The sequence below is a fragment of the Neospora caninum genome, chromosome IX (genome assembly GCF_000208865.1).
Source record: "Neospora caninum Liverpool complete genome, chromosome IX".
NCBI classification, from domain to species: Eukaryota; Apicomplexa; class Conoidasida; order Eucoccidiorida; family Sarcocystidae; genus Neospora; species Neospora caninum.
In genome coordinates, this window is record NC_018390.1 from 4,458,220 (window position 1) to 4,482,677 (window position 24,458).

General features: G+C 52.2%; 6 protein-coding genes across 6 annotated transcripts; all 6 read right to left on the bottom strand.

The window, feature by feature from the left end:
- Positions 1 to 3,432: 3,432 nt before the first annotated feature.
- NCLIV_043820 (srs domain-containing protein) lies at positions 3,433 to 4,530 on the bottom strand (the record flags this gene model as incomplete). Its single annotated transcript, XM_003881301.1, has 1 exon — positions 3,433 to 4,530. One exon carries the CDS (start codon positions 4,528 to 4,530, stop codon positions 3,433 to 3,435), a length of 1,098 nt encoding a protein of 365 aa, XP_003881350.1.
- A 2,878-nt stretch (positions 4,531 to 7,408) lies between these two features.
- On the bottom strand, positions 7,409 to 8,467 carry NCLIV_043830 (srs domain-containing protein; the record flags this gene model as incomplete). The annotated part of the gene is made up of 1 exon (XM_003881302.1): positions 7,409 to 8,467. The coding sequence occupies one exon, from the start codon at positions 8,465 to 8,467 to the stop codon at positions 7,409 to 7,411; it is 1,059 nt and encodes a 352-aa protein (XP_003881351.1).
- A 3,448-nt stretch (positions 8,468 to 11,915) lies between these two features.
- On the bottom strand, positions 11,916 to 12,992 carry NCLIV_043840 (srs domain-containing protein; the record flags this gene model as incomplete). The annotated part of the gene is made up of 1 exon (XM_003881303.1): positions 11,916 to 12,992. The coding sequence occupies one exon, from the start codon at positions 12,990 to 12,992 to the stop codon at positions 11,916 to 11,918; it is 1,077 nt and encodes a 358-aa protein (XP_003881352.1).
- Positions 12,993 to 15,969: 2,977 nt separating this feature from the next.
- On the bottom strand, positions 15,970 to 16,668 carry NCLIV_043850 (srs domain-containing protein; the record flags this gene model as incomplete). The annotated part of the gene is made up of 1 exon (XM_003881304.1): positions 15,970 to 16,668. One exon carries the CDS (start codon positions 16,666 to 16,668, stop codon positions 15,970 to 15,972), a length of 699 nt encoding a protein of 232 aa, XP_003881353.1.
- A 3,261-nt stretch (positions 16,669 to 19,929) lies between these two features.
- NCLIV_043860 (srs domain-containing protein) lies at positions 19,930 to 21,009 on the bottom strand (the record flags this gene model as incomplete). The annotated part of the gene is made up of 1 exon (XM_003881305.1): positions 19,930 to 21,009. One exon carries the CDS (start codon positions 21,007 to 21,009, stop codon positions 19,930 to 19,932), a length of 1,080 nt encoding a protein of 359 aa, XP_003881354.1.
- A 326-nt stretch (positions 21,010 to 21,335) lies between these two features.
- Positions 21,336 to 21,962, bottom strand: NCLIV_043861 (srs domain-containing protein; the record flags this gene model as incomplete). The annotated part of the gene is made up of 1 exon (XM_003881306.1): positions 21,336 to 21,962. One exon carries the CDS (start codon positions 21,960 to 21,962, stop codon positions 21,336 to 21,338), a length of 627 nt encoding a protein of 208 aa, XP_003881355.1.
- Between the last annotated feature and the right edge of the window lie 2,496 nt (positions 21,963 to 24,458).

The window sequence follows — 24,458 nt, forward strand, 5'->3', positions numbered from 1 at the left end:
TCCTCGCTTTTGTGTCACTTGTTGTCAAGCTCGTCCTCATATCTTGCGTGACTTCTGTCTCCTCTCGTATCGTCGATATCTCGGGCTTCTGTCTCCCCCTAAGCGCCTTCAAACACAAATAGCACATGTACGGGTACCTCGGGCACTTTTCGAAATGTCGGTTTTGTTCACCCCCTTTCTGCCCCTCTCTTCATCAAATTCTCTCCTCATTCAACGAGATGTAATGCCTCACACAAAAGCTTCTTCTGGTGATGCCTACCCGCTGATCACTCCACCTTTTCGTGGTGCGGAAGGCGAGAGTGTTCGCGGGCACACACCGGGGTAGGGCGTCAGGAAAAGGCAGGGTGCATTGGGTGGAACGAGAAGGAAATAGTGAGGCACACTGGGCTACACTAGACGGAAATTCTTCACGGCGAACGATGATATATTATGGAGCCGTCCGTGCCCCGAAAAAAAGTAAATCAAGGTACTTCCAACTGCCTTCTGCTCCTTTACGTAGCAAGGAGGGGAGAGTTGGAGTTCTGGGTCTCTCTGTTAAACTCCTAGATCTCTTCTCTCATCCGCTCATCTCTCATGGTTCGCGTTTCTCTCTGGTGGTCGAAGGGAAAAATGGAGGGAATAGAACAGAGACGAAGAAGGAACCACGACACCGGGGATGTCAAAACGGGAGGGACAGGGAACGGAACGAAACAGGGAAGGAGGAAGAACAGAAAGTAGGAAGCGATGATGAGAAGGAGCAAGACGGGGATAAGGTGAGAAAAAAAAGCACGAAAACGGAAAGCTGCATACACAGACTTAGCCTGTCGACTGAATCAGACATAGGGAGGAGCAAAAACGGAAAGCAAAGGATGCTCTCGAAGTCGGGAAAAAAACGAGCAGGGAGCCAGCACAGGTGCTCTTCTCGCCTCGACTTCAGCCGCAGATGTCCTGGGCAACCTCTACAGACTGAGCAGTGCCATCTGCCTCTGTCTCTTCCCCTCTTTCCCCTTCTTCGTGTGTCTTGCTCGTTCGCTTCAGCTCTGTCGAGCTTGTGTGTCGGGCAAGACAGGCGTGCGTACATGGGGGAGGGGAATTGCCGATCTCTACTGGAGGCAATATCATTCTGACTCTGCTTCTGTCGCTTTTGCGTTCCTCTCTGTCCCCTTAGCTCTTGTCTCTTCCATCTTCTTTTCGAAATTCCTTCTGTCTCCCTCTTCCATGGTCTCCGTTACTCTCTGTGGGGCCTGTCTAACCCCTTCTCCCCTCTTCCCTTTCGTCTCCTCCTCCCCTTTGCTAGATGTTTCCTCATATGTGTTGCTTACCGGCCTGCCGTGGGTGGTGTGGGATGATTATCTGGATATACACCGCAGCGAGGTGTTCCGTTTCGTTGAGGAGACGGACAGCTGCTTGTTCTCTCGGTTGCTGATCACTCCGGGGAACAGAGGAAGACTGAATGCCCTAGCTGTGTGGGGGACCAGAGGAGAGGCTGAGCCACAAAGCACAGCACAGCCAAAGAAGGGACCAAGAACAGATTTGGAAGCAAGCCAAAAGAATCTCTCGAGGACTGTCTTCAGTTTCGATATCGTGGGTTTGCCCATCAGTTGTCCAGTAGCTTTGAAGAACCGGACGCAAGACTTCCCGTGAACGAAGAGGTAGTGATGTGCAAGCACACAGATGAGAGGGCAGAAGCGAAGAACAAAAGATAGGAAAGCATGAGGGAGGAAAGGGAGAAGGCGAAGACTAAGTGAAGAAAAGCGAAGAATGGGTGCTTGAAGGAGGGTTGACTTAAGGCAATTCTTTTCTTGAGGAACGTCTTCCATTTCGGTGCTTCTCCTCCATTCTCCCTTCCCCTTGCCTGGTCGTCACAAGAGTGTCACGCGTTCGGTTTCCGTTTTAAGAATGACAACAAAAATCTCTTCGAGAACAGCAGCGTAATCACACGAAGAGAAATGCTGACGCAAGGCTTCTGCGAACTCTCTGTCCTTCCAGCTTACCTGACGTGTATGTAGAAAACAAACAGACAACTCGTATCCTCTTTCTGTCTCCCGCTCTCATCCTTGGTTTCTGGTCCGCCTTCCCTCCAGTGCCACGCACGAAAACTGAGGTGTATATAGAGCCGAACGTTCAAGCGTGCAGCCGACGGAGAAGCGACAGCAAAAACCGCATCGAGCGGGATTGTGTCTCTTCTCCCTTGCCCGACAAAAATGCTCATTTTGTTCCCATTCTATGCGTCAAAACAGTAGGTTTACTCTTGTGCCGGGTCGTCCTTCTTCCACAAGGTTCGGTTTTTCACACGTGAGCGGTTGACTGTTCCGACATATTAGAACGCTTGCTGGACTTCCCGAAGTGAAGATCGCATGTCTCCGAGTACATGATTCACTGAAGGATCTACCATGCTCCCGAGTCGGTGAACGGAAGCGTTCACATTCGATGCCTCTGGTTATAGATTAGCCTTTCAAATGCTTCATTTGTCCCGGTGCACGGAACAGCCATGGCTGAGAATGAGGTGGACGGTAGCCGACAAATTGATCGTGGCGTGCATGGAGAAGCATGACCGTGTCACAGAGTACTGTGGAGTGGGAACAAATGAAGAGAGAGCAAGCGAAACAAGGAGGGCGTCCATCAGTGTTGTGTAGGATCTCGAGAGATCGACTTGCGAGTCAAGGCTACTTGCATCATTATGCATCGACCGTCGCGCAGGAATGTTCTCTGCACTCTGCTTGAAAAGGAATACCTGGTCTTACCGGTGCTCTGGAGCAGGCAAAGTCGTGTACAAATCTTGGCCCCTCTAGGCGGCACCCAACCAGGATGGTGGGAAGCCAATTACCGCGTACATATTTATTCAAAAGAAAAACAGCGATCATTTAACACAGAACAGGGATGGATGATGGACTCAATCCGTCCAGTCTACAAAACCCCATGTAACGAATACAGATACTGGCGGTATGTGACTGGGACATGATTGTGGAAGTGCAGCAATCTCCAGCTGACCAATTGCATTCTGGCAGCGCTCCAGAAGCTATGGGTGTATTCGTTTCTACATCTCCCTGACGAATGCATGTACGCGACGGAACAACAGCTCCAGGAAGCACACATTTTTTGAAGGTTTGTTGGTCGGTGACCCCAGCGCTGCGTAGTGGCAGAATCGCTTCTCATGCTACACAGACCTCAACGAAGTTGCACTAATCTGACACACTTTATGTGGTCGTCCATCATTAGGTACTGTTCGGAGAAAACAATGAACTTTCCGGATCAGACGGGCGGACCTGTCTCTGTTGGCAATGGTGCGCAACAGAGTCAATTCGATATCGAGCAAGGATTCAGAGGAGAAACAAACCAGCATCACATAAAACAAACTTCCGCCGCAAGCGGACATCCGCCGCACCCCTTGCCGATAGTGAGTACAAATACCACGCAGCAAACTGCTGCTCTTCGAACACGTTAGACCGATGTTCAGTATGTGGCAAACAGGACGAGCGGAACTGATATCAGACCGAAAAATCTGTGGAAGGAAACGTTCGAGGCTTGTGAACCGGAGGTCTGGGCACCGAGCGTCACCTTCACCGTGCAGGTCGGCAGCCCCGCAGCTGCGGTTTGATCACCGGCGGGAGCCTTCGAAGTTCCGGTGACCTTTTGGTTGCAACCCAACACAATCGTTTCCTCTTGGGCAGGAAAGCCGTCTTCCGGAATCACCAGTTTAGGCGCGTTAGCACTGTTCGAATCCGTTGTCCACCAGCTCGATGTGAAGTCCGGCATGACCTCAGTAAGGTTCACGATCGTGCACTCATCTGCGTTGGAGCCGGAGCAGTGGTAGGCTGTCAAGGATTCCTGAGTCGGCTCCATCTGCCCCTCACTGCCACATTGGATAGTCAGCGAGTTGTTCTGGGAATTCAATGTTACTTCTGGAACGGACTCGTTGCTCTCGTTGCCGTACGCGCAAATGAGGACACCGTTCTTCACAGCCGAGGTCCTGGCCTTGACGCTTACATTCACCACGCACTGTTTAGCGCTACCGTTGTCTGGGCTTGTTTGCCTGCAACCGACGAAGAAGCTTTTGTCGACAAGAGGGAAATTTTCTGTGGGAAACGCTAGAGAATGGTCGTCTGTTGTGCGGTGTGCTCCTTCGGTCTTTGTCCACTGTGGTACGTTGTTGTCGGTGAAGTGGGCAAGGAAGTCTTGGATGGGGGAAGTCTTGCTGTTGCTTTGGTCTTGACACGTTTGCAGATCGTTTTGTTCAGCTGCAGTGCATACCTTAGTTGGTTCGGAAGGCACAAATTCGAAGTTTCCTTTGGGACACTGAATGGCGATTCCGTTGCTCGATTCAGACAGAGTTACGCCGCTACCCGTTCCGTCTGCTCCTGTTTTTGATTTTGCCTCCGATCCGCAGGTACAAGTGGTCATCTCCTCATTTTTATCACATTGTGGTGTTATTAGTGTTCCGGCTGCTTCACTCCTCCATAGGCCGCTCGAGCATGAGACGAACAGAACCGCAGCCACAAGCCCTATCACTGGTGCCCCTGACCGGAATGACCAGGACATGCGACGCTCCATCTTCGACGCGAGTTAGTGGACCTGCACTACCGAAAAACTTATGCAGACCCAAAGCATCACGGTATTTCAAGAAGACTTCGAAACGAAAAACAGCAAAACACAGCCACGAAGCCATCTGTGATGAGACAGCAAGTGCAACATGGCCACCCAGGGGTACCTCGCTTCGATGGACGTTGGCGAGAACCCGTCAGCTTGTTCCGCCGCTAGAGCCCCCCCCCCGACTGGAGCATGTTGCCTGTGCGAACCTCAGAGGTGTTTCAGTAATGCCAAGTGCGAGACTTATCCGTATATTCAGGCTGTGTTGTCTCTCAAAGGTCCGTACCTTAGGCAAGCAAGCGCCATCCTTTTTCTCCCCAATATTATCAACTTCCATCACGCACTCACTCGTCTCTGCTTCCGACCGCCGGAGCTATTGTCGCCTACCCCGTTGCCTCGAGTGCCTTCGGGCCTCGCGAACTCCCGTTGGGCACGGACGCCGAAAAGGGACGGGACAGGACAGCCGCGCCTGTGCACCAGTGAAGTTCAGGAAGAATTCAGGTGGCGGATTCCCGGAGCCTTATGCTCGTCTTCCCTTCGTGAAGCTAGGCTAGAAAAAAGTGAAAGAGGGGCTCTCCTTTCTTCTGGATGTTCGCAATGCCTCTCCATTTGAGTCACTTGTCGACTCTCTCGTTGCTTTCTGTCAACATATTTGAAAAAATTGTGCATTTTCCACCAAGGTACTATGTTCGGTTACTGGCGCTTTCCAGAACGTGACATTCAATCAGTACACGGACCTATTGGAACAGTGAAGCAACCAAGTTCTGCTCTAGGAAGCAAACCGTAGAGAGGGTATTCTCCCCTCACCCATCAAGTTCGGCACACTGCTTGACCGCGACGAAGGCATCGGCTGGTGCCGTCGAACGGGCCCCCGAATGGCATCTGTTTCTTGTTCGTGACTCGCGCTCTGACTCCTTGATGAAGTGGAGCCCAAGTTGCAACCGCTTCTGTCGAATGCGTCATGTTCTCCAAAATCCACACGTTTACCAGGAAACAAGTCCCTCTCTTTCTTCTGAATTTTAGCCATTTAAGCCCCCAGTTTTCTCTCAAACAGCGACGGAGACACCACTTAGCCACCGAGCCTCCGGAACCGCCGCCACCCTCCCCGGAGAAGTACAATTCTCGACAGAAACCGCGCCCGTAAAAGGAGGACGCGCCAGCTGCGCCCGCCTGATGGGAGGATTCCCATTCCATTCAGCTGACTGGTCCCCCAAAGCCCCACCAACACTTTTCTGTATCTTACGCCTGATTCAAAGGGAGGGGGGACCTCTCCGTTCACGCCCGTGCCTCAGGCGTCTCCTGCCTTCTCGTTCCTTCTTGTCTATCCCATTCTCACGTCATTCGCGTCACCTTTCTCTCCTGTTTGGCTGTATCTCTGTGCGCCGTCTCTCTCCCTCGCAGGGCCTCCGAACGCAAATAGCAGATGTACTCGCTTCTCACGCGCAACTGCCTCTACTGTTCCTGTTCGCTGTCGTCCTTCTTCCTTTCCATTTGTTTCAAAGCTTTCGTACGAGAGGAATGATAGAGAAAACATCGCTCACCACTTTGTTTTTGGCTGACCGGTCGGCGTTCTGAGGACATGTGCACGCCGTCGAAGGCGAAGCATCCGCGGGCCAAATGGGACGAGGCGGGGTAGCAGGGGAAAGTCGCGGGGGCAGTGGAGAGAAGAGTGAGGCACAATTAGGGGAAACAGAGGAAAACAAATAAGCGGTAGCGTCGGAAGGGTGCGGCCACCAGATAGTCAACGGAGCACGAACGTGATGTTGCTGCCAACCGGCTTGTTATATTTCACACAAGGAGGTGCGTATTTGGGCGTCTGGATCCATCTCTGGACCCCGAGCTCACGCGAATTCTCGAGAAGTGAAATAGATAGTGGGGCAGAAGCTGTTAGGCATAGAGTTTCGAAGGAATGAAAATGTCGCATTTCTCACGTTTTGAACCAAAGGACTGGCGCCAATGACAACGGCTACTCTTTGCTCGTCATTAGAGGTCGATTAACCACACTTTCGGTTTATGCCTGGATGCTTGGGGACACCGTGTCTGAAGATTTTCGTGTACGGCGGTCGATAATATGCTGCAGTGCATGGAGGAAGTCGAGCTTGTTGCAGAATACTGTAGAATAGAAGCTTTTAGAAGGGGCGGTTGAAACAGGATTGCCAGCAGGATCAGGTAGGATCTATAGCCAGATTGTCAGCTACAGATACATCTGTAAATGCATAAACAGACGCCAGCTACAATAATCCCACGAGGGGACGAGATATGGCGGTAAAACATGTTCCTAAGGCCGTCCTCTGCGGCATAGTGGAAAGGCAATGCATGCTTTTATTTCTGTCCGAGCTCAGTTGACAGCGACAATACAATTGAGATCCTCTCGGCTGCACCCAACCACCGACAAGGCCGTGTGAGAGTGTCTACTAGTCAATATGCTCAACGAACTTTGACCAAACCAGGTACGTTTTTTAGCGGGAAATCCTGCTAATCTTCTACATGCCGTCAGCGACGCAACTACTGCTGGGTACGCCTGATGGATTGACAGCCGCAGGATAGGCGCGCCGTCAATACCTGCTGTGTATCATGTGGAAGCACTCCCAGAACCAGCACGTCCCAAAAAGTCTGAATCTCGAGGGAAGAAGTGAGCCCCCACGAACGGGGAGACGGACGAGCCTTTATTTCTAATACAGGCGACAGCTTCATCTCGAAATTAAACAAAAGACTCACCGCATGACACAACACTATGCTCCAAAAAGTTCCGGCTACGCAGACACCTACAACACTCACTGCGGGAGATACATAGAAAAGTCATGCAGCAGATTATTCAGTACTAAAGAGCTGAGATAGGAGGTCAGCATGCGCCCATCACAGAGGGTATGAAAGACAAAAACAAAACAAACAATCCGAGGAAAGAAACATCCGGGGCCTGTGATCCGGAGGTCTCGGCACTGAGTGTCACCTTCACTCTGCATGTCGGCAGCTCAACAGCAGTGCTTTCACCACCTTGCGTTTCCCTTGCACTTGATGGTTTCATTTGTTCGCAGCCCAATACGATCGTTTCTTCCTGGGAAGGAAAGCCGTCTTCCGGAATCACCAGTTTCGGTGCCGCGGAGTTATGCTCGTCCTTTGTCCACCAGCTGGATGTGAAAGTCGGCATGACCTCAGTGAGGTTCACCTTCTTGCAGTCAGTTGTATTGGAGCCCGTGCAGTGGTAGGCAGTCAAAGAGTCCTTGGTCGGTTGCAACACTCCCTCACTGCCACACTGGATAGTCAGAAAGTTGTTCTCGGAATTCAGTGTTACTTCTGGAACAGACGTGTTGCTCTCTCCGCCGTATGCGCAAGTGAGAACTCCGTTCTTCACTGTCGAGGTCCTGGCTTTGACGCTGACTTTCACCACGCACTCCTCCTGGTCTCTTGCTTTTAGGCATCCGGCGAAGAAGCTTCTGTCGATCAGCGGGAAACTATCTTGTGGAATGGTTAATGAATTTTCCTTCGTGTTTCCTTCTGTCTTCGTCCACGTTGGTGGGTTCGTGTCGGGGGCGTGCTCCAAAAAATCTTCGATGAGGGAGGTTTTTACATTCGGCTGGTCATTGCACGTTTTCAGAGGGGTTGCCTCCTCCTCCTCACTTGAAGTGCATACATGATTTTCAGCGGCAGGTACAAATTCGAAGCCTGCATCGGAACACTGAATAGTGATTGCATTACTCGACTCCGACAGAGTTGCGCTACCACCCGCCCCAACCGTTCCTGTACTTACACCTAGCGACGATCCGCAGCTGCACGTGGTCATCGTCTTCCCTATTGTGCACTGCGGGTGTATTGCTGTTCCTGTTACCGCACTCGTCCAAAGCCCGTTCCAGTATGATACAAAAAGAACGGCAGCCACTAGCCCAACCGGAGCTCGGGACATGGAAAAGGAATCCGGCGTTCCATCCTACAGTCATAAGATACTGAATATGCACAACCGGAAAACCTATCAAATAAACTACAAACAGTTACTGCAGTTCAAAAAAAATGTCGAATCAAAAAATGCCGCAGAGTCACGAAGCCTTTTCTTGTCCTGAGACGGCAATTTCGACAGGGCCCGGCTGGAAGACCTCGCTTCGACAGACGGCAGTGCACCTGTTGACGGGTGCCGCTAGTGGGGCCCCAGACAGCCTTGTGCCATTCGTCCGACACTCTCAATCTCATGTCGTTGTCAGTCAAGCATGTGACGGCAAAACCACCTATTCGAGCTATGTTCGCTCTCAAACAACTGTCGAGAATGCCTTCAGTGGCTATCTTTGTTTTCCCCAATATTCTCTGTGTCCTCACGGCCTCTCGATCTCCAACAGACACAGGGCGATGCTACACACCCTGTGCCCTCAAGCGCCTTTGAGCGTCGCCAACTGGCTTCCGGGGAGTCACCACAAAGGCACGACGCGCCCGCGCGATTGAGGTTCCGGAAGTGTTTCGCTGGGGGTTTCCCTGCACTCAGCGTCCCCTGCACTTTGTTTGGGTTGGCTACAAGGCAGTGAAATGCGGTTTGTATGCTCTTCCATCTGTTCTCGATATCTGCTGGTTCTGTTTATATTCGTCTCGTGTCGTCTCTCTCGTTCTCCCGTATGTTGTGTCTCCTGCCTCTCTCGGCTGTCGCTGCGTGGCGTCTCCCCTCACACCACAGCACATCCCTGATCACCCATAGCAGATGTTTGGACTTTCCCTCTCACCCACTGCTGCGTCTACTGCTCCCATGTATTGTCGTTGTTTCCCTTCATCGTTTTTTGCTGTCTTCTACGGCTTTCTCTTGACGAAAGAAGAAGCCTCCATGCACAGTATCTTCTGTGTCGGGCTCGGCGGTCACTCAACGGTGACTATGACGTTGCATGCCCGAGCATCACCGAGCCACATCGTGGGGGAACAGGGGGAAGGGTGAGTGCAGTCCATCTGGAGACGAGAGGATAGTGAGACCAGATGAGAAGAAATCGATGGGAGAGCGCGATGGCCGCTGACGACGGAGTCTGACCAGCAGTGTCGCGGAGCAAATGACAATCACTCTGCCTCGAGGGTGCACGAGACACGGAGTACTGTCTATAATCATGTGGAGAAGCCAGAAAAAGAACACAAACAAAGAAACAGACAGGGTAAAGGAGGAGAAAAGAACAACGAATCCAAGAATCATGCCAGGAAAAAAAATGAGACGGTAAGGAAAGGGCGAAAGATCCACGAGACAGGCAATGGTCCCCTGCACAATCGTATGGACCTTGGTTCACCTACGATCGCCTTCCATTACTTTGCACTCCTTACATTCTGACTTTTCTTGCCGTCTACCGGCAAGGTGCCGTTCATTCCACCCTTGGCCGAACAGTCGAACGAAGAGCAGGTTCGATCGAAGAACACTGGAGGCCGTTACAGGGAACTGCTCACGCGGGCATCCTTTGAACTCGCCACCCTTCAAGCTCTCCTCAAACGCGTCGAGAAACTACAGAAACAGAACTTTTCGCTCCCTCCCAGGGCCAGATACGTTCATTGGTTGGTGCTGACGCCGCCGTCAAGCGTCTCTTGCTGCTCGTCCCCAGGCGCAGGAACAGCGGAGCATTCCGCGCGAAAAAACCGAAAAACAGCGAATCCACACCCGGGAAATGGCTGCAACCCTATTGCCTCGCACTTGCTGGGCACAAGGAGACATCTTGGGAGCATTTTGTTTACGCTCGCCGAGTCAAACAGAGGCACTTTTCCGCAAACCTACCGCATCTGATATGCGGGCGGGAGACCAGCGATACGAAGACAGGAGAGGTACAGCATCAGATTGAAGAGCTACCACGACCACCAAACCAGTCCCGTCACCTGGTCTCCGAAACGCTGTATGCGTCCTCTCAAACACCATATCCATTGGAGGGCCGGACGTGCAGAGCATCCACGGCGTCTCTCGTCTGTGGAAGAAGTTGTTCTGAATCGGTGGCTTTTTCAGTGTAGAGACAATGGTGCCGGTGGACGGGGACACATCTGTGCGTCCGGCAACAGTCGCCACAGTGTTCGTTCGTTTGCTTGTCGGACGCTCACGCTCTCGACTTTTTAGTGGAGAGCTGAATGTATGGCTGGTTGTGAAGATCATTTGCCTCTGTATGCCGGAGTTGCGGTCGGATGCACTTTTCTGCCAGGTCAGTGGACGGCAGTGTTCAGCCTAACCGCTTGAGACGCTTAAATAAGCCATAGTGCTGTGTGTTTCTTTCGAGTGGCTACGAACCGCAGTGACTGAGTATGCGGTGAACGGCACTCTACAGTATGATGGTTCCCTGTATGAAGAGCGAGGATTCTGTCGCAGGACGCCTTTGGGTGGGCGCCCCCAGAGCGGCGCGGAAGCACCAGGACGGAGGATCAGCAGGATCAGTTGTAGTCCATAGAGGCATATCACCAATGAAAGCTGCATGCACTAAGGTGTACAAATGATTGAATTGTTCTTCTCTCTAGCAGTATCAGAACACACAAGTCGCACTCAGTTCTTCGTACACCTTTCTGCACCATGATCCAAATGAAATGCCTTGCCTTTTGGTAAACCCCGAGCAAGAAAAAGCGTGTATAAAGTATAGATACTCTAGGCAGCGCCCACCCCAGACGGTGCGGCCGACTACTGTGGTATCCAACTTCTGGCTGAGCATTCACCTATCCCACAACAGGCACGTAGGAACCTCAAGCGCTCAAATATTATAGCCTTTTCTTCCCACAAGCACGGCTAGATTCGATGGAAGACTGCTATGTCGCAGCGCACTGGACCGGGCACTAGCTGAGTGAACGCCCAGTCTGTGGGAGCGCCCCGGATCTTATGGGTACCTTTGTTTCTGCATCTCCTTCGCGACGCGATATATCCTGTGCAACAGCAGCTGATGGAGCGGCATTTCGAAGGGGCGATGCAACGATGAATCCAGCAGCATTACGGTGCGTGGCGACGGAGCCACTCCTCCCACTACAGGGAAGTCAATGGACCTCCAGTCACTACAGGAAAGTCAATGGACCTCCAGTCACTACAGGGAACTCAGTGGACCTCCAGTCACTACGAGGAACTCAATGGACCTCTAGGCACTACAGGGAACTCAACGGACCTCCAGTGCACGTGCAAACTTCGAGTTTTCCTCCGAGAGAAGGTAACGAACGGAGCGAAAATCAACCTTCCGCATCGGACCGGACAGACCAATCACTTGTTGGTGATGGTGCGAAAACAGCTTCATCTCAAGCAACAGCACGAATTCAGCCGACTAAAACTGCCGCCCTCCGACACAGAATTCCTGCGCATGCATACACCGACAACACACGGTGAAAGGGATCTGCCGAAAACCAAGCAACAGTTCGCTACTTGGAGAAAAGAGCGTACAAACAAGAGATCACCATGTGCCAAGAAGAGCAAGGGGAACAAAGACCAACACAAGCAATCCGCGGAAGGAAACGCTCGGGGCTTGGGACCCGGACGTATTCGAAGCCAGTGTCACCTTCACTTTGCAGGTCGGCAGCTCCACACCTGTGGTTTCACCATCTTGCTCATCTCTCTTAGTTCCGGTGACCTTCTGCTTGCAACCCAACACAATCGTTTCTTCCTGGGAAGGAAAGCCGTCTTCCGGAATCACCAGTTTGGGTGCCTTGGACTTCTGCTCGTCCGTTGTCCACCAGCTGGATGTGAAGGTCGGCATGACCTCAGTGAGGTTCACCTTCTTGCAGTCAGTTGTGTTGGAGCCGGCGCAGTGGTAGGCAGTCAAGGATTGCTGAGTCGGCTCCATCTGTCCGTCATCGCCACACAGGATAGTCAGCGAGTTGTTCTCGGAATCCAATGTTACTTCTGGAACAGATGGGTTGCTCTCTTTGCCGTAGGCACAAGTGAGGACACCGTCATTCACAGACGAGGTCCTGGCCTTGACACTTACTTGCACCACACACTCGTCATTGTTGCTTGCGCTTTTTCGGCAGCCGGCGAAGAAGCTTTTGTCGGTTAACGGAAAAGTCTCTGGGGGAAGGATTAGGGAGTGCCCATGATTGCTGGGTGGTGTAGTCGGCGTGGTCCATGCGGGGACGTTGCCCTGGGTGGCTTGAATCAGGAAATCTTCAATGGGAGTTCTGTGCCCTGATTTACACGACAGCAGGGTCTCATTTTGTCGTGTTGTTGCAACGCATACGTCTGACGCATTCATGGGTATAAACTCGAATGTCGATGCAGGACACACTATAGTGATTCCGTTACTCGACTCTGACAAAGTTGGTGTGTCCGTTGAGCCGCTTGCTTCTTTGCGCCCAACCGATCTTTCTGAGCAGACACAAGTGGTCATCTGATTCTCGTGAGTGCATGCAGCTTGTATTGTTCCCGCGGCATTAGCCCTCGATAACCCGCTCAGACACGCGACAAAAAAACAAGCAGCCACAAGCCCGACTGCCGCAACGGGCTTGTTTGACAGGGAATTCGGGCTCCCCATCTTTCACACGAATCAGTAGTTGTACATATAGAAAGCCTCTTCGGTCGCAGCAGGTCAGTGCGACTAACAAAAAAAGATGCAACCGAAAAGTGAGAAGACACGCCACGACCCATTTTGTCCTGATTGCAACTCTCGCCAGGCAAGCCTGGTGCAGCCCCGCCCGTTGGACGGGCGCGGACCCGTCGGCCCGTGCCACCGCTGCGGCCTCTGACTCTTGCATGGTTTTCTGCGCTACTCTCCATCTGAGGGAGCTGTCGATTAGGTCGAGTCCAACATTGAACCAATTCGGCTGGATGTGTTGCATCTTCTGGGAGCCTCCCCGTTCCTCTAAGCTGCCACTCCGTGTTCGCCTAAGATTGTCAATTTCCAACACCTCTTTTCCCCTGTTCTCAAGCACGGAACGCGATGCGACAGGACCCGGTCTCGGACACGACTTGGCGTTTTGAGAACTACCGTTCTCAACAACCGCACTCGACAAAAGGACGCGCCATCTTCGCCCGCTTGCCCGCCCATAGGGTTCCGAGACTTTTTTCATGCGGCCAAATTCCACAAACAGTTTTCTCCTATGTGTCACATGGATAGAAGGAGCACGGGGCTCTCTCGGTTTTTCCACTTGTCTCCGGTGTCTCTTCTCATTTTGCCGCGTGTTGTCTCGGTGATACTCTTCGCTCTTCGTCCCCTGTCTCTCCTGCTAGGTTGTGTCACTCTTCGCCAGCTCTGTAATATCGCCGTCCAATGCCAATAGGAGATGTATGGACTCACCGCGCGCTGTTCAATCTGCCGTTATTGTTTGCTGTCGTTGTCTCGCCTCTGTCTTTGTTTTCTCTTTCTTCGTCGTGTTTTTTCTTTTCCAACGGGATGGAAAGCCTCTTGAAACAGCTTCTTCTGCGGTGGGATGGCTGCGTGGGGTGGCGGGCGTCAGGACAAAGTCAGGGCGCATTGACTCGAACGAGAAGGAAATAGTGAGGCAGGCTGGGCTCCACTAGACGGAAGTGTGTGGATACGAGCAGAAGTCGACCGTTAGAACTTTAGTGCCTCAAGAGGAAAGAGGAACTGAAGCTGCATCCAACCGCCTGTTGCACTGGCCTGTCACAAACAGGGGGCAGTAGGAGTTCTGGGGTCTCTCTGTGACGCCCCATGTTACCTTCTCGGTCCGCCTCGTCGTTTTTAGTTCGCGATTCTCTCTGGTGGTCGAAGGAAAAAATGGACGGAATAGAACAGACACGAAGCAAACTACGAAAGCACCAAAGAGAAAGACAACGTTAGAGGGCGCGCGGGAGGAAAAACTGCAACAGGAGTGGAGGAAGAAGAGAAAGTTAGGAAAGATGATGAGAGGGAGGTAGACAGAAAAGAAGGTAGGAAAACAATCACAAAAACGGAAAGCTTCATACGCAGACTTAGCCTGTCGAGTGAATCAGACATAGGGGAGGAGCAAAAACGGAAAGCAAAGGATGCTCTCGAAGTCGGGAAAAAAACGAGCAGGGAGCCGGCACAGGTGCTCTTCTCGCCTCGACTTCAACCGCAGATGTCCTGGGCAACCTCTACAGACTGAGCAGTGCCATCTTCGTCTGTCTCCCGCTCTCATCCTTGGTTTCTGGTCCGCCTTCCCTCCAGTGCCACGCACGAAAACTGAGGTGTATATACAGCAGAACGTTCAAGCGTGCAGCCGAAGGAGAACCGACAGCAAAAACCGCGTCGAGCGCGATTGTGTCTCTTCTCCCATGCCCGACAAAAATGCTCATTTTGTTCCCATTCTCTCAGTCGAAACCGTAGGTTTACTCTTGTGCCGGGTCGTCCTTCTTCCACAAGGTTCGGTTTTTCGCACGTGAGCGGATTACTGTTCCGACATATTAGAACGCTTGCTGGACTTCCCGAAGTGAAGATCGCATGTCTCCGAGTACAGGATTCACTGGAGGATCTACCATGCTCCCGATTCTGTGAACGGAAGCGTTCACATTCGGTGCTTCTTGTAATCGATGAGCCTTGCAAATGCTTCATTTCTCCGAGTTCCCGGAATAGCCATGGCTGAGAATGAGGACACCGGTGGCCGACAAATTGATCGTGGCCTGTATGGAGAAGAATGATCGTGTAGCAGAGTGGTGTGGAGTGGGAACGAATGAAAAGAGGGAAAGCAAAACAAGGAGGGCGTCCATCAGTGTTGTGGAGGATCTAGAGAGATCGACTTGCGAGTCAAGGCTACTTGCATCATTATGCATCGACCGCCGTGCAGGAATGTTCTCTGCACTCTGCTAGAAAAGGAATAACTGCTCTTAATGGTGCTCTGGAGCAGGCAAAGTCATGTACAAACCTTGGCCCCTCTGGGCGGCACCCAACCAGGATGGTGGGAAGCCAATGGCCGCATGCATTTTTTTTCCAAACGGCGACCATTTATCCCAGATCAGGGGCGGATCAGGGACTCAGTCCATCCAGTCTACTAAACCCGATTTAACGAAAAAAGCTACTGGCGCTATGTGACTGGGACATGATAGTGGAAGTGAAGCAATCTCCAGCTGACCAATTGCATTCTGGCGGCGCTCCAGAAGCTATGGGTGTATTCGTTTCTACATCTCCCTGACGAATGCATATACGCGACGGAACAACAGCTCCAGGAAGCACACATTTTTTGAAGGTTTGTTGGTCGGTGACCCCAGCGCTGCGTAGTGGCAGAATCGCTTCTCATGCTACACAGACCTCAACGAAGTTGCACTAATCTGACACACTTTATGTGGTCGTCCATCATTAGGTACTGTTCGGAGAAAACAATGAACTTTCCGGATCAGACGGGCGGACCTGTCTCTGTTGGCAGTGGTGCGCAGCAGCGTCAATTCGATATCGAGCAAGGATTCAGAGGAGAAACAAACCAGCATCACATAAAACAAACTTCCGCCGCAAGCGGACATCCGCCGCACCCCTTGCCGATAGTGAGTACAAATACCACGCAGCAAACTGCTGCTCTTCGAACACGTTAGACCGATGTTCAGTATGTGGCAAACAGGACGAGCGGAACTGATACCAGACCGAAGAATCTGTGGAAGGAAACATTTGGGGCGTGTGAACCGGACGTATTCGCACCAAGTGTCACCTTCACTCTGCATGTCGGCAGAGCTGCAGCTGTGGCTTGACCACCTGGCTCATCTCTCGAACCCCCCGTATTCTTTTGGTTGCATCCCAGAACAATCGTGCCTCCCAGAACAGGAAATCCTTCTTCAGGAATCACGAGTTTAGGCGCGTCACCGTCGTTCGTATCCGTTGTCCACCAACTCGATGCGAAGGCCGGCATGATCTCAGTCAGGTTCACGATCCTGCACTCATCTGTGTTGGAGCCGACGCAGTGGTAGGGAGTCATAGATTGCTGAGGCGGCTCCATCTGTCCCTCATCGCCGCAGTGGATGGTCAGGGAGTTGTTCTCGGAGTTCAGTGTTACTTCCGGTACAGATTTGTTGCTGTCTGTGCCGTAGGCGCAAGTGAGAACACCGTCGTTCACGGTTGAGGTTCTGGCCTTGACACTTACTTGCACCACACACTCGTCATTGTTGCTTGCGCTTTTTCGGCAGCCGGCGAAGAAGCTTTTGTCGACAAGAGGGAAACTGCCTGGTGGTAATGTTAGAGCATAATCTGTTGCTGTACCGGATGTCTGTGTCCACGCTATTGGGTTGCTCTCGGTAACGTGGCTCATGAAAACCGTGGTGGAAGATTTCTTGCCAGCACCAGCTTCACATGCTTTCAGAGCTTTCTCCGTTGCTTCTCCAATGCATACGTACTTTTTGTCGGAGGGAACAAACTTGACCTGTGCGTTGGGACACTGAATAGTGATTCCAGTGCTCGACTCAGACAGAGTTGCGCTGCTACACTTTTCCGTCTCCTCCTCCGTTTGAACTTGCCTCCGATCCGCAGATACAAGTGATCATCTCCTCATTTTTATCACATTGTGGTGTTATTAGTGGCGTGGCTGCTTCACTCCTCCATAGGCCGCTCGAGCATGAGACGAACAGAACCGCAGCCACGAGCCCTATCACTGGTGCCCCTGACCGGAATGACCAGGACATGCGACGCTCCATCTTCGACGCGAGTTAGTGGACCTGCACTACCGAAAAACCTGTGCAGACCCAAAGAATCACGGTATTGCAAGAGGGTTTTGAGACGAAAAACAGCAGGACACAACCACGAAGCCATTTGTGATGAGACAGCAAGTGCAACATGGCCACCCAGGGGTACCTCGCTTCAATGGACGTTGGCGAGAACCCGTCAGCTTGTTCCGCCGCTAGAGCCCCCCCCGACTGGAGCATGTTGCCTGTGCGAACCTCAGAGGTGCTTCAGTAATGCCAAGTGCGAGACTTATCCGTATATTCAGGCTGTGTTGTCTCTCAAAGGTCCGTACCTTAGGCAAGCAGGCGCCATCCTTTTTCTCCCCAATATTATCAACTTCCATCACGCGCTCACTCGTCTCTGCTTCCGACCGCCGGAGCTATTGTCGCCTACCCCGTTGCCTCGAGTGCCGTCGGGCCTCGCGAACTCCTGTTGGGCACGGACGCCGAAAAGGGACGGGACAGGACAGCCGCGCCTGTGCACCAGTGAAGTTCAGGAAGAATTCAGGTGGCGGATTCCCGGAGCCTTATGCTCGTCTTCCCTTCGTGACGCTAGGCTAGAAAAAAGTGAAAGAGGGGCTCTCCTTTCTTCTGGATGTTCGCAATGCCTCTCCATTTGAGTCACTTGTCGACTCTCTCGTTGCTTTCTGTCAACATATTTGAAAAAATTGTGCATTTTCCACCAAGGTACTATGTTCGGTTACTGGCGCTTTCCAGAACGTGACAGTCAATCAGTACACGGACCTATTGGAACAGTGAAGCAACCAAGTTCTGCTCTAGGAAGCAAACCGTAGAGAGGGTATTCTCCCCTCACCCATCAAGTTCGGCACACTGCTTGACCGCGACGAAGGCATCGGCTGGTGCCGTCGAACGGGCCCCCGAATGGCATCTGTTTCTTGTTCGTGACTCGCGCTCTGACTCCTTGATGAAGTGGAGCCCAAGTTGCAACCGCTTCTGTCGAATGCGTCGTGTTCTCCAAAATCCACACGTTTACCAGGAAACAAGTCCCTCTCTTTCTTCTGAATTTTAGCCATTTAAGCCCCCAGTTTTCTCTCAAACAGCGACGGAGACACCACTTAGCCACCGAGCCTCCGGAACCGCCGCCACCCTCCCCGGAGAAGTACAATTCTCGACAGAAACCGCGCCCGTAAAAGGAGGACGCGCCAGCTGCGCCCGCCTGATGGGAGGATTCCCATTCCATTCAGCTGACTGGTCCCCCGAAGCCCCACCAACACTTTTCTGTATCTTACGCCTGATTCAAAGGGAGGGGGGACCTCTCCGTTCACGCCCGTGCCTCAGGCGTCTCCTCCCTTCTCGTTCCTTCTTGTCTATCCCATTCTCACGTCATTCGCGTCACCTTTCTCTCCTGTTTGGCTGTATCTCTGTGCGCCGTCTCTCTCCCTCGCAGGGCCTCCGAACGCAAATAGCAGATGTACTCGCTTCTCACGCGCAACTGCCTCTACTGTTCCTGTTCGCTGTCGTCCTTCTTCCTTTCCATTTGTTTCAAAGCTTTCGTACGAGAGGAATGATAGAGAAAACATCGCTCACCATTTTGTTTTTGGCTGACCGGTCGGCGTTCTGAGGACATGTGCACGCCGTCGAAGGCGAAGCATCCGCGGGCCAAATGGGACGAGGCGGGGTAGCAGGGGAAAGTCGCGGGGGCAGTGGAGAGAAGAGTGAGGCACAATTAGGGGAAACAGAGGAAAAAAAAGAAGCGGGAGCGTTGGTAGAGTGGTGTCACCAGAGAGTCAATGGAACAGGAACGTGATGGTGCTGCCAATCAGCTTGTTATGTTTCACACAACAAGGAGGTGCGTATTTGGACGTCTGGATCCATCTCTGGACCCCGAGCTCACGCGAATTCTCGAGAAGTGAAATAGATAGTGGGGCAGAAGCTGTTAGGCATAGAGTTTCGAAGGAATGAAAATGTCGCATTTCTCACGTTTTGAACCAAAGGACTGGCGCCAATGACAACGGCTACTCTTTGCTCGTCATTAGAGGTCGATTAACCACACTTTCGGTTTATGCCTGGATGCTTGGGGACACCGTGTCTGAAGATTTTCGTGTACGGCGGTCGATAATATGCTGCAGTGCATGGAGGAAGTCGAGCTTGTTGCAGAATACTGTAGAATAGAAAATTTTAGAAGGGGCGGTTGAAACAGGATTGCCAGCAGGATCGGGTAGGATCTATAGCCAGATTGTCAGCTACAGATACATCTGTAAATGCATAAACAGACGCCAGCTACAATAATCCCACGAGGGGACGAGATATGGCGGTAAAACATGTTCCTAAGGCCGTCCTCTGCGGCATAGTGGAAAGGCAATGCATGCTTTTATTTCTGTCCGAGCTCAGTTGACAGCGACCATACAATTGAGATCCTTTCGGCTGCACCCAACCACCGACAAGGCCGTGTGAGATCGTCTACTAGTAAAGGCGCTCAACGAACTTTGACCAAACCAGATATGTTTCTTACCAGTAAATCCAGCTAATCTTCTACATGCCGTCAGCGACGCAACTACTGCTGGGTACGCCTGATGGATTGACAGCCGCAGGATAGGCGCGCCGTCAATACCTGCTGTGTATCATGTGGAAGCACTCCCAGAACCAGCACGTCCCAAAAAGTCTGAATCTCGAGGGAAGAAGTGAGCCCCCACGAACGGGGAGACGGACGAGACCTTGTTTCTACTACAGGCGACAGCATCATCTCGAAATTAAACAAAAAACTCACGGCATGACACAACACTATGCTCCAAAAAGTTCCGGCTACGCAGGCACCTACAACACTCACTGCGGGAGATACATAGAAAAGTCATGCTGCAGATTATTCATTAGAGGATAGCTGAGGTCGAAGGTCAGCATGCGCCCATGACAGAGGGAATGGAAGCCAACACGAACAATCCGAGGAAGGAAACTTTTGGGGCCTGTGAACCTGAGGTCTGGGCACTGAGTGTCACCTTCACTCTGCATGTCGGCAGCGTTGCAGCTGTGGTTCCATCAACCTCCTCATCCCTCGAGGCAACGTTGTTGTTTTGGTTGCAACCCAACACAATCGCTTCTTCCTGAGCAGGAAACCCATCTTCCGGAATCACCAGTTTGGGTGCCCTACTGCTCTGCTCATCCGTTGTCCACCAGCTGGATGTGAAGGTCGGCATGATCTCAGTCAGGTTCACCTTCTTGCAGTCAGTTGTGTTGGAGCCGGCGCAGTGGTAGGCAGTCAAGGATTGCTGAGTCGGCTCCATATGTCCCTCACTACCGCACTGGATAGTCAGCGAGTTGTTCTCGGAATTCAGTGTTACTTCTGGAACAGATGAGTTGCTCTCTTTGCCGTAGGCACAAGTGAGGACACCGTCATTCACAGACGAGGTCCTGGCCTTGACGCTTACTTTCACCACGCACTCGTCGTTGTTGGTTTCTTTTTTTAGGCAGCCGGCGAAGAAGCTTTTGTCGATCAACGGGAAAGCCTCTTGGGGAAGGACTAGGGAGTGACCATGATTGCTGGTTGGGGTAGTCGGCGTGGTCCATGCGGGGACGTTGCCCTGGGTGGGTTGAATCAGGAAATTTTCAATGGAAGTTCCCTCAACGGATTTACACGACTGCAGGGTCTCATTTGTTTGTGTTGTTGCAACGCATACGTCCGACACATTCTCGGGCACAAACTCGTATTTCGATGGAGGACCAGGACACTCTATCGTGATTCCGTTACTCGACTCTGACAAAGTTGGAGTGTCCGTTGAACCGCGTGCTTCCTTGTGATCAATCGAATTGTCTGAGCAGACACAAGTGGTCATCTGATTCTCGTGAGTGCATGCAGCTTGTATTGTTCCCGCGGCATTAGCGCTCGATAACCCGCTCAGACACGCGACAAAAAAACAAGCAGCCAGAAGCCCGACTGCCGGAACGGGCTTGTCTGACAAGGAATTCGGGCGTTCCATCTTTCACACGAATCAGTAGTTGTACATATAGAAAGCCTCTTCGGCCGCAGCAAGCCAATGCGACTAGCAAAAAAGATGCAACCGAAAAGTGAGAAGACACGCCACAACCCATTTTGTCCTGATTGCAACTCTCGCCAGGCAAGCCTGGTGCAGCCCCGCCCGTTGGACGGGCCCGGACCCGTCGGCCCGTGCCACCGCTGCGGCCTCTGACTCAGGCATGGTTTTCTGCGCTACTCTCCATCTGAGGGAGCTGTCGATTAGGTCGAGTCCAACAATGAACCAATTCGGCTGGATGTGTTGCATCTTCTGGGAGCCTCCCCGTTCCTCTAAGCTGCCAAAACTTCTTGTTCGCCTAAGACTGTCAATTTCACGGATGAGGTCCTGGCCGTGACGCTTACTGTCACCAAGCACTGCTTGGGGTTACCGTTGTCTTGACCTGTTTCCACGCAGCCAGCGAAGAAGCTTTTGTCGTTAAGAGGGAAACTACCTGGCGGTGATGTTAGAGAATAATCCTTTGTTGTACCGGATGCCTCTGTCCACGCTAGTAGGTCGCTCTCGGTAACGTGGCTCATGAAATCCGTGATGGGAGGTTTCTTGCCAGCACCAGCTCGACATGCTTTCAGAGGCCCCTCCGCTTCTTCTCCAGCGCATACGTACTTTCCGTCGGAGGGCACAAAATCGAAGCCTGTTCGGGGACACTGAATAGTGATTCCAGTGCTCGATTCAGACAGAGTTGCGCTGCTACCCTTTCCGTCTGCTCCTCCGTTTGAACTTGCCTCCCATCCGCAGGTACAAGTGGTCATCTCCTCATTTTTATCACATTGTGGTGTTATTAGTGTTCCGGCTGCTTCACTCCTCCATAGGCCGCTCGAGCATGAGACGAACAGAACCGCAGCCACAAGCCCTATCACTGGTGCCACTGACCGGAGTGACAGGAACGTGCGACGCTCCATCTTCGACGCGAGTTAGTGGACATGCACTACCGAAAAACCTGTGCAGACCCAAAGAGTCACGGTATTTCTAGAAGACTTCGAAACGAAAAACAGCAAGACACAGCCACGAAGCCATCTGTGATGAGACAGCAAGTGCAACAAGGCCACCCGGGGGCCCCTCGATGGACGAAGACGAACCCGTCAGCTAGTTCCGCTGCTAGAGCCCCCCCCCCGACTGGAGCATGTTGCCTGTGCGAACCTCAGAGGTGCTTCAGTAATGCCAAGTGCGAGACTTATCCGTATATTCAGGCTGTGTTGTCTCTCAAAGGTCCGTACCTTAGGCAAGCAGGCGCCATCCTTTTTCTCCCCAATATTATCAACTTCCATCACGCGCTCACTCGTCTCTGCTTCCGACAGTCGGAGCTACTGTCGCCCACCCCGTTGCCTCGAGTGCCGTCGGGCCTCGCGAACTCCCGTTGGGCACGGACGCCGAAAAGGGACGGGACAGGACAGCCGCGCCTGTGCACCAGTGAAGTTCAGGAAGAATTCAGGTGGCGGATTCCCGGAGCCTTATGCTCGTCTTCCCTTCGTGACGCTAGGCTAGAAAAAAGTGAAAGAGGGGCTCTCCTTTCTTCTGGATGTTCGCAATGCCTCTCCATTTGAGTCACTTGTCGACTCTCTCGTTGCTTTCTGTCAACATATTTGAAAAAATTGTGCATTTTCCACCAAGGTACTATGTTCGGTTACTGGCGCTTTCCAGAACGTGACAGTCAATCAGTACACGGACCTATTGGAACAGTGAAGCAACCAAGTTCTGCTCTAGGAAGCAAACCGTAGAGAGGGTATTCTCCCCTCACCCATCAAGTTCGGCACACTGCTTGACCGCGACGAAGGCATCGGCTGGTGCCGTCGAACGGGCCCCCGAATGGCATCTGTTTCTTGTTCGTGACTCGCGCTCTGACTCCTTGGTGAAGTGGAGCCCAAGTTGCAACCGCTTCTGTCGAATGCGTCGTGTTCTCCAAAATCCACACGTTTACCAGGAAACAAGTCCCTCTCTTTCTTCTGAATTTTAGCCATTTAAGCCCCCAGTTTTCTCTCAAACAGCGACGGAGACACCACTTAGCCACCGAGCCTCCGGAACCGCCGCCACCCTCCCCGGAGAAGTACAATTCTCGACAGAAACCGCGCCCGTAAAAGGAGGACGCGCCAGCTGCGCCCGCCTGATGGGAGGATTCCCATTCCATTCAGCTGACTGGTCCCCCAAAACCCCACCAACACTTTTCTGTATCTTCCGCCTGATTCAAAGGGAGGGGGGACCTCTCTGTTCTCGCCCGTGTCTCAGGCGTCTCCCCCCTTCTCGTTCCTTCTTGTCTACCTCATTCTCATATCTTCCGCGTCACCTTTCTCTCCTGTTTGGATGTGTCTCTTTGGGCCGTCTCTCTCCCTCGCAGGCCCTCTGAACCCCAATAGCAGATGTACTCGCTTCTCACGCGCAACGGCCTCTACTGTTCCTGTTCGCTGTCTTCCTTCTTCTTTCCCATTTGTTTCACTGCTTTCTTTTCACAACGAGAAGAACGAGAGGGGAAACATCGCTCACCAGTTTGTTCGTCGCTGACAGGTCGGCGTTCGGAGGACAGGGGCACGCCGTCGACGGCGAAGCATCGGCGGTCTAAATGGGACGAGGCGGGGTAGCAGGGGAAATTCGCGGAGGCAGTGGAGAGAAGAGTGAGGCGTAATTAGAGGAAACACAGGAAAAAAAAAGAAGCGGGAGCGTTGGTAGAGTGGTGTCACCAGAGAGTCAATGGAACAGGAACGTGATGGTGCTGCCAATCAGCTTGTTATGTTTCACACAACAAGGAGGTGCGTATTTGGGCGTCTGGATCCATCTCTGGACCCCGAGCTCACGCGAATTCTCGAGAAGTGAAATAGATAGTGGGGCAGAAGCTGTTAGGCATAGAGTTTCGAAGGAATGAAAATGTCGCATTTCTCACGTTTTGAACCAAAGGACTGGCGCCAATGACAACGGCTACTCTTTGCTCGTCATTAGAGGTCGATTAACCACACTTTCGGTTTATGCCTGGATGCTTGGGGACACCGTGTCTGAAGATTTTCGTGTACGGCGGTCGATAATATGCTGCAGTGCATGGAGGAAGTCGAGCTTGTTGCAGAATACTGTAGAATAGAAAATTTTAGAAGGGGCGGTTGAAACAGGATTGCCAGCAGGATCGGGTAGGATCTATAGCCAGATTGTCAGCTACAGATACATCTGTAAATGCATAAACAGACGCCAGCTACAATAATCCCACGAGGGGACGAGATATGGCGGTAAAACATGTTCCTAAGGCCGTCCTCTGCGGCATAGTGGAAAGGCAATGCATGCTTTTATTTCTGTCCGAGCTCAGTTGACAGCGACCATACAATTGAGATCCTTTCGGCTGCACCCAACCACCGACAAGGCCGTGTGAGATCGTCTAATAGTAAAGGCGCTCAACGAACTTGACCAAACCAGATAGTTCG